This window comes from Lipophrys pholis, assembly GCF_963383615.2.
Source record: "Lipophrys pholis genome assembly, chromosome: 10".
Taxonomy (NCBI): Eukaryota; Metazoa; Chordata; class Actinopteri; order Blenniiformes; family Blenniidae; genus Lipophrys; species Lipophrys pholis.
Genome location: NC_137640.1, coordinates 31,279,077 through 31,288,211, shown reverse-complemented (window position 1 = coordinate 31,288,211; position 9,135 = coordinate 31,279,077). Strand labels below are relative to the sequence as shown.

Below are 9,135 nucleotides of genomic sequence, written 5' to 3'. Positions count from 1 at the left end.
AGACTGAGCTAATGCTAATGGTAATGCTAATGTCCTATTGCTAAAGAACGATCCAGACTGAGCTAATGCTAATGGTAATGCTAATGTCCTATTGCTAAAGAACGATCCAGACTGAGCTAATGCAAATGTTAATGCTAATGTCCTATTGCTAAACAATGATGCAGACTGAGCTAATGTTAATGCTAATGCCCTACTGCTAAAGAATCATCCAAACTGAGGTAATGATCATGGTAATGCTAATGTCCTATTCCTAAGAATCATCCAGACTGAGCTAATGCTAATGTCCTATTGCTAAAGTACGAGGCAGACTGAAAGTTGAGCTAATGCTAATGCTAGAACAGACAGCAGGTGGCTGAGGGTTTGGCTCTGAGAATGCTCATCAGGTGCAGCTGTGCCGGGTTGAAGTCCTGCACATGGGCCCGGTCCTGGTCTTGTTTCTGATCCCAGTTCTGGTCCTGGTCCTTGTCCCTGGAGGTGACGCGGTACGATGCGTTCCCGACATTCCTCAGAGGGTCGTAATCCGGACTGACAAAATCCGGACAGCGGAATGTCTCCCTGACGACTGAACCCTGCCGAGTCAGGGCCACCAGACCGGACCGGGCCGCCAGGACCCGGACCACCGGGGAGTACAGGTACTGCACGTACAGGAGTCCCCCTGAGGATCAGACACACACACACACACACGCACACACACACACACACACACACACACACACACACACACACACACACACACACACACACACACACACACACGAGTCCTTGTGAGGCATGTAAACACACACACACACACACACACACACACACACACACACACACACACACACACACACACACACACACACACACACACACACACACACACACACACACACACACACACACACACACGAGTCCTTGTGAGGCATGTAAACACACACACACACACACACACACACACACACACACACACACACACACACACACACACACACACACACACACACACACACACACAGACCTGTGTTTACATTCCAGACTTTTATGGTTCCGTCGTTCGAGCCAGTGAAAACAAATCGATCGCAGTCGGAGAACGAAGCGCAAAGAATCCCGGTGAACAGGAGACCCTGAACACAACATCGTAACTGTTAGCTAGTAGCTGTTTACTGATAGAATGTGTAAATGGTAGCTGTTAGCATTTAGCTGGTAGGAGACATTAGTTGGTAGTATTACCTATTAGCTGTTAGCATGCGTGCTAGCTCTCCCACCTTGTACTCCATGGTGTGCTCCAGGGTCAGCGGTTCGAGCGCCCAGAGTCGCTGCACAGCATCCTCGGACCCGACCAGCGCATGCGTCCCGCTGCCGCTAGTAACCACGCAAGTGACGGCACCACCATGCGGCTCCAGCTCCCGTGCCGCTCCGCCGTTGTCGTCTAGAAAGTCACCTAGAGCCACTTCGCCACACGCTGTCCCGTACAGCAGGCGCTCACCGGCGAGCAGCGCCATAGCGGTTAGCGGTGCATGCAGCAGTGAGGGGGTGACGCTACGTAGCGGCCCCTCCACAGATATGCCGCCGTCCCGGCTGCCCAACGTGAACAGCCGCGCCGCGTCGTCGTACGCCACCACAAGGCGATTCTCACATGTGTCGGCCGCTAGCGCTAATATGCGGGCGGCACCCTCTGGTGGTGGGATGCCGAGTGTCTCCTGTGGCTGCGCTAGTGGGAACATTAGCACCGTCCCGCCGTCCAGACCGCAGAGTAGCAGGCGCTTCAGTTGCAGCAGCTCCAGGATGCTAACTGCCGCAGAGACAGCCAGCGGAAGGTCCAGTGAGCCTGTTAGCATGTGAGAACATTAGCATGTTCGTATGTGCCTGTAAGCATTTGCTTATTGTAGTAGCTTCGCATGTTACATGTTAGCATTTCAGTATGGTAGCATGTTGGTAAAGTAGCATGTTAGCCAGTTAGGATGTTAGCTCATTAGTGTGTGACCCTGTTAGAATGTTAGCGTGCTGGCATACCGGTCTGGCTGCTCTAGCTGCAGACCTTCCATGTGACCCTGTTAGCATATTAGCGTACCAGTCTGGCCGCGTGAGCTGCAGACCTTCCATGTGACCCTGTTAGCATGTTAGCATACCAGTCTGGCCGCTCCAGCTGCAGACCTCTATGTGACCCTGTTAGCATGTTAGTGTGCTAGCGTACTGGTCTTGCCGCTCCACCTGCAGACCTCCATGTTAACATGTAAGCATGTTAGCATGCTAGCGTACCGGTCTGGCTGCTCCAGCTGCAGACCTCCATGTGACCTGGGTCCCGGACATAGTAGACCCGGTCCCCATCCTGGGTCAGGGCGGAGTGGGCGGAGCCAGCGGGGATGCGCGGGGAGGGGCGGTGTCGGGTGTCATACTTTGTGTTCCAGACGAGGACCTCAGGCGACGACACCGTCGCTGACAACAGGAAGTTGTAGTAGAAGCGCAGTGATGTCACCGGAGAGTCGGAGCCAATTAGAGAGTCCAGGAGGGAACCAGTGGTCACAGACCAGACCTCAAACCAGTCAGAGTACAGGACATAGTCAGGAGTGGAGTATTAGGAGATAAAGAGACAGGGAGGGGAGGGGCGGGGATTCAGAGGAGTCAGGTAAGGTCAGGGCTTTAAGATATAGAGGCGTAGGGCTTCAGAAGAGACAGGGAGGGGCTTAAATGCATTGGGGGGGGGGGCTTTAAGGAAGGAAGGGGCGTGTCTTACCCGGACCAGCTGGTCGGCTGCTCCCGTAGCGACAAGTCGTCCGTCAGGGGAAACACATGCAGAAAGAACAACGTCATCATGACGGAGGCGGAGGAAGAGCGTTACCGTGGAAACACTCACCCGGAAGAGGCACAGGACAAATTCCGCCCCTAAACACACATTTACGTACGTAAAACTTAGGTAACGTAAAACATGTGTGTAACAAAATATGTAATAATGTAAAATGTGTGACGTAAAACATACATAATGTGAAAACCTTACGTAAAATGTCATGTATGTTAATAAAACATTATTGTTATTACTGTGTGTGTGAGTGTGTGTGTGTTACCTGCAAGCAAAACTTTCTCATCCTCTGTAACCGTTAGCAAAGTCGGGTTTATCGGAAATTCAGCAGACGAGTTTTTTCCTGAAGCTGAAATCTGAAGATTGAACTAAATAAGTATTTTACTGTATTTTTATTGATTGTGTTGTACAATGTTGTCATGGTCCTGCCTGATGTTTTGTGTGATGTTTTCAACGATGTTGTGTCTAATGTTTTTATTGATTGTATTGTATGGTGACGTGTACGATGTTTTATAAGAAGTCACCTGGTGCAGGAAGCCCTGTTTGGACACCACGAACACGCTCCCTCGGTTAGCCAGCGTCACGCAGGCATCGGGGGTCAGTTGCCGCTCCGCTGGCTCCACCGCCGTCTCTGAGGCTCTGCCCCCAACAGACAACACTCGGATGCGGCAGAAGTCACGCACGGAAACCACACAATCTGCCAGGATGCCGAGCACAAGCTCTGCCCCCTCGCTGCAGCTGACGCTGACGGGGCGGAGCTCTGGACCATCCATCGCCCAAACCTTCACCTACGGCAGAGAGTCAGTCTGAGGCCCCACCCACTCATAAACGCTGCCCCCTCTTCTCAGCCTCGCCTCCAGGGGTTACCTGTGTCCGGGTGTAGACCGCCAGCAGGTCGTTACTCAGGTGCAGGTGGACAGTCGACGCTCCGACATCCAAGGGCCCCGCTCCCTCCACACACTGCAGCTGCTCTCCACCAATCAGGCTCCACCTCCTCAATGAGCCATCGCCAGCCAATGAGATCAGGTGGGCGGAGCTATCCAGCACTCGAACCGACAGGACGGACGCTGCAGCAGGAAGAGAAGGTGTTAACTGATAATGCTAACTGCTAAACTCACAGCACAAAGAGAAGGTGCTAGCTGCTAATGCTAACCCAACAGCAGGAAGAGAAGGTGCTGGTAATAGCTAAGTATTAGCTACTTTGTCATAAGAGCTTAGTCCTAACCGCTAACTGTTTACTGCTAACTGCGGACTGCTAACTGTATGCTGCTAACTGTTACTTGCTAATTAACAGTTCATGGCTAACTGCAAATTGCTAACTGATTACTGCTAACAACTGTTGTTGTTTACCTGTGTGTCCGACCAGTGTGTGGATCAGTTGTTGGTCTGCGAGGCTCCAAACCAACAATACACCATCGACCACGCCTGCAACCAGCATCTTTAGCCGCACGCTAACGTCCAGGCAGACCACACCTGGAATAGCTAATGTTAACATCAAATAGCCACATAGCATTAGGAGATCCAGCTCACTGGTTGGCCAGTCAGCATTGAGCCAGCTAACAACTAGCCAGCTAGCAGCATAGCCAACAATACACCAAATCTCCTGAACTTTCTTAAAGAAACAGTAACTGTGGTTCCACCCACCTCCTTTCAGCTCTGTTAGCTGGTGTGTAGCCGTTAGCGTGTGCGCTAGTGCCCCGCCTGGTTGCTGCAGAAAGCTAACTCGTGGGATAAGGACAGGTTCTGACTTCTCCAGTAGACGCTCTTCACACTGTGCACACAGATGGCCGATCACCTCGGGGAACTCTACTGCTAGCGACGACAGGCGCGCTAATAGCTCGGTGTAGAAAAGAGACGCATCTGTGGAGAAGAGATAAAGGTAATGCTAACAGCTAGCCACTCAGTGTGGTTAACTTGGACTAACAGCTAACTGTGGCTACCTGGGACTAACTGGTGCTACCTGATGCTAACTGTGGCTAACTGAACTTAATGGATGTTAGCTGGATTTATTTGTAACGAACTGTGGTTTCCTGCATCTAACTGATGGTAACTGTGGCTAACTGGACCCAACTGATGCTAAATGTAGCTAACTGTATGTAACTGATTCTAACTGGACCTTGCTGGTGCTAGCTGGAGCTAACTGACCGATGTGTCCTTGCAAGAAGTCCATTCCGGGCCTCATGAGGTCCAGTGCGTCCCGGATCAGTCTGGACTCGGTGCAGTCCAGCTGCTGGGCCACGTGCTCCAGGTCCCGGACCAGACCCGAGACCCCACAGAACTGGGTCTTCGCGAACAGGAAGTCTGCGCTACCTGCAAACAACGAGCACCTGTTAGCGCAGGTGTCACACTAGCTAACGGCTCACCTGGTATCTGGTAGGTGGGGCTTACCAACTACTTCCTGTTGTAGCTCCGCCAACATACCGCTGTGCAGCAGGTGATACGGGAGCTCTGTTAGCTTCCGGATGTTAGCATAGCTCGTACCGAACCAGAGTGGCTGAGGCGGGACCTAAGAGCACACAGAGTCAATCAGAGAGCAGCTCAGACGTGTCAGCCAATCAGAGAGCAGCCGAGACATCTGCGACATGAGCAGCGTGAGTGTCTCCATGGTTACCTGTCTCCATGGTTACCTTCCTGTCTGAGTGTCTCCATGGTTACCTGTCTCCATGGTTACCTTCCTGTCTGAGTGTCTCCATGGTTACCTTCCTGTCTGAGGGTCTCCATGGGTACCTTCCTGTGTGAGTGTCTCCATGGTTACCTTCCTGTCTGACAGGACCAATGAGAGTCCAGGAAGTGACGCTGGCTTCAGTTTCCCGGCCCACCGCCCCAGGAAGTAGTCGGCCAGGATCCTGTGGCTCCGCTCTCTTCGCTCCGCTGTCAGGTAGCGCTCAGACACCAAGTCGCTGACTCGCCTGGACGAGAGAGGTCAGAGGTCACCTGGTGGAGGGGGGGTGACTGGTGGAGGCGGGGGGCTAGTGGAGGAGGGCGATAGAGGGACCGGAACTTACCGACTGGCAAAGGCAAGCAGCGCCACGCCACGGGTCCAGCGCTCCTCCAGGACATCCTGCAGGTCCAGGCGGAGGCGGGACCAGAGGAGGGGGGGCAGTCGGATCAAAGAAGGTGAGGGGGGAGGCGACAGCCGGTACACCTCGCTGATAACGTCATCATCCAGGGACAGGAGGTCTCGGAGCTCCACCTCCAGGAGGCCCTCCCTGAGGGAGGAGGGGCAGGTTTAATCCAGTTTACAATGCATTAAACTGGATTGAACACATTTAAACCAGTTTAGGACAGTTTAAAACTGGCTTCAATCTTTTTAAACCAGTGTTTTACAGTGTGAACCGGTCTGAACCGGTCCTGGTCTTACCGGGCCAGCACCAGGTATCCTAAGGCTCCGCCCACCAGCTCCTTTCCGTGCCTCCTCTCAAGCATTAGCATCGTCAGTGTCACTGTCTCTCTCACGTCGGCGCCAATGTGAAGCTCCACCTCTCCGGAGAATGACGTCCATCTTGCAGCTGCTGCCACCGCTAGCTGGACATGTAGCGGGCAGCCGGCGGCCTCCAGGTTCCGCCCCATCAGCTCACCCTGCTCCGTCGTTAGCTTGCGGCGCGCGGCGGCTAACCGCGCCGCTGCCACCCGGTCACAGTCGCCAAGGCTCAGCCGTCCCACGTGGAACAGACCCTCCTCGCCTAACTTGAGCCGCGCATTAGCCAGTGCGGCGCCGCCATCATCAGCAGAGACGAGCAGGTGCACATTGGGCGGGACTTGCGTCGGCAGCCAGCGGAGCTTCTTTGCGGAGCGATGCTCCGACAGACAGTCCAGTGAGTCCAGGATTAGTGTTAGCTTGCGTCCACGCTGCGACACTTCAGTTAGCACGTCTATGAAGCGGTGAGCCGGGTCAGCAGTTAAAGGGGGCAGGGCTAGCTTGAAAGCGCGGCATACTTGGACACTAATGCTGTTGATGACATCATCGATATCCTGCACAAGTGGATGTCGCGCTGCTAGCAGCCGCACAATCACCACGGTGGCAGCATCGTCGGAGACGTCGTGTGCTAGCCGGCAGAGCAGTGCCGTCTTCCCCATCCCAGTTCCGCCATGCACCACTAGGGGGCAATGCCACAAGGCTCCGCCCTTTTTCATCACAAGGTGGAGCTTCTCCAGGATCTGGTCCCGCCCACAAACACCTTCAGCAAACTGCACACAGAGCTCGTTGTGGAACCTTGCCTCCTCCTCCTCGTCTTCATCCGTATTGCCATGGTAACCATTAATCTCCGCCTCCAGGTGCTCGGCAACCTCGCGGCAGAACGCCGACATGTAGCGGGCATGCTCTGGTCTGCGGGGGTCGGTCCCGCCGCCGACCAGCTGGACCAGGTGGAGCCTCGGTGCCGCATGCAGCAGGAGGCGGGACTTCAGTGATGACATGAAGCCCTGCCCCTCCGCATCTACCGCTGCACGCAGCAGCCGCGACAGGCGGCGCGGTGCATCGGGCTGCCGCGGTGACTCACGCAGGACTGCCAGGACAGAAGAACCAGGGTCCAGGAACAGACCTGCATTCAGCTCACGCTCCAGGACTGGGGGTCAGAGGTCAGAGGACAGAGGTCAACTGGAGATCACACAAGCTAACAATGAAACAAAACAGTCGTTAGCTTTACCATGGATCGTAATACTAAGCAAGGTAAGGCAAGGCAAGGCAAATTTATTTATAAAGCACCATTCAAACACAAGGCAATTCACAGTGCTTTAGAAGAAATGAAAGGAATATATTAAAACAAATAATGACGTAAAGAATAATAAGAGGTAAGAGATTTATTCAGATTAGTTTACTAAGTCAGTAAAATCTATTGTTTATTCTACATCCTGTGTATCTAGGAATGTTTTAAGTCCTGATTTAAAAGAAGTGAGTGTGTCAGCAGTCTTCAGGTGTTCAGGAAGTTTGTTCCACAGGTGAGGAGGTAGGAACTAAAAGCTGCTTCACCTTGTTTCTTCTGACTGTAGGAACAGTGAGTCAACCTCTTCCTGATGACCTCAGAGGTCTGGAGCTTTGATCTTCTACAAGTCAATCTGAGATGATTTAGGCCGAGATCCTTCAAAGCTTTCTAGAGCAGAAGGACCATTCTGAAGTCCTTTGTTACACAGGCAGCCAGTGGAGAGGGTGGAGCAGGGGGGATGAGCTCCACCCTCAGTGTGGTGGTGTAATATGCTCCACCCTCAGTGTGGTGGTGTAATGTGCTCCACCCTCAGCTTTCTGGATCAGCTCTGGTTGTCTGACAGTTTTTCCTGAGGCCTGTAAACACTCCGTTACAATAATCCAACCAAGTTTCTCAGAGTCTTGTTGGGTCAGAAATCCTTTGATTCTCGCAATATTTTTCAGATACTAACAACAGATAGGAGTGTTGCTGATGCTAGCTTTAGCATTTTTGCTAAAAACAGCATTAGCATTGCTGCTAATAATAGCATTAGCATTAGTGCTAATTTGAATATTAGCACTGTTGCTAAATGGTAGCATTAGCCGTGTTGCTTATGCACGATTTATCATTACTGCTAATTGTAGATTTGGTAGGATTAGCACTGTAGCTAATGTTAGATTTGGCAGTATTGCCAATGCTAGCTTTAGCTTAGCTCTGTTGTACCTGTACACACAGGTACAACCGTTTCACGCTACCTGATGTAGCGTAGAAGTCCCTCGTCTGCTCCGCTGTCAAGTCGCCATCATCCTCCGCCTTGCTCGCGGCACTGCGCAGCAGCTGTAGCAGCCGTGTCTCTGTTAGTCGCCATGATAGCAGGCTCTTGTTACGGCGCTGCACCGCCTCGGGCCTGCAGTCATCGTAGTGCGGGAAGTGAGTGCCGATCGGCTGCAGCACGTAGACAGGCGGGACAGCATTTGCATCTTTTATGAACCAGCGGCCCAGTAGTGCTAGCTCGTCCGGCTCCGACACGCGAGACAACAGCAGCTGGAAGATTTCGTCTGCGATGCGACAGGGGAGGAGCCGTGCACCGTAACGATCCCCGAGGAGGGCCTGTGGATAGGTTAGCATGGAGGCCAGCTGTTACCAGAAGGCTAGTTGTTAGCTTTAAGGTTAGCTGGTAGCATGAACGCTAACTGTTAGCATGAGGAATGCAGGCTAGTTGTTTGCATGGAGCAAGCAGTTAGCACAGCTTTTAGCTTCGGTGTTTGCAGGTGGTTAGTTGTTAGCAGCTAACATATAGTTAGTTATTAGCAGTTCACCATTCGGCGAGAGTTAGCTATTAGCAGACAGTTCTTAGTCGTGATCTATGAAAAGAGGACACAATTAGCAGTGAGCGGTTTGCTTTTAGCAGTTAGCTATTAGCAGTGAGCATTAGCAGACAGTTTGCATGCAATT

General features: G+C 52.5%; 1 protein-coding gene across 1 annotated transcript in view; it reads right to left on the bottom strand.

The window, feature by feature from the left end:
• Nucleotides 1-332: 332 nt before the first annotated feature.
• LOC308116020 (NACHT domain- and WD repeat-containing protein 1-like) overlaps nucleotides 333-9,135 on the bottom strand; it is a gene marked incomplete at both ends in the record, with an annotated part of 21,853 nt that continues 13,050 nt past the window's right edge. Inside the window, 14 exons of the mRNA XM_080473970.1 lie at nucleotides 333-655; nucleotides 1,001-1,106; nucleotides 1,248-1,810; nucleotides 2,242-2,515; nucleotides 2,717-2,831; nucleotides 3,284-3,567; nucleotides 3,647-3,846; nucleotides 4,424-4,639; nucleotides 4,925-5,089; nucleotides 5,168-5,285; nucleotides 5,535-5,688; nucleotides 5,785-5,988; nucleotides 6,141-7,344; nucleotides 8,436-8,738. Of these exons, the coding sequence (XP_080330096.1) occupies nucleotides 333-655; nucleotides 1,001-1,106; nucleotides 1,248-1,810; nucleotides 2,242-2,515; nucleotides 2,717-2,831; nucleotides 3,284-3,567; nucleotides 3,647-3,846; nucleotides 4,424-4,639; nucleotides 4,925-5,089; nucleotides 5,168-5,285; nucleotides 5,535-5,688; nucleotides 5,785-5,988; nucleotides 6,141-7,344; nucleotides 8,436-8,738 (4,229 nt within the window). The remainder of the gene's footprint in view (nucleotides 656-1,000; nucleotides 1,107-1,247; nucleotides 1,811-2,241; nucleotides 2,516-2,716; nucleotides 2,832-3,283; nucleotides 3,568-3,646; nucleotides 3,847-4,423; nucleotides 4,640-4,924; nucleotides 5,090-5,167; nucleotides 5,286-5,534; nucleotides 5,689-5,784; nucleotides 5,989-6,140; nucleotides 7,345-8,435; nucleotides 8,739-9,135) is intronic.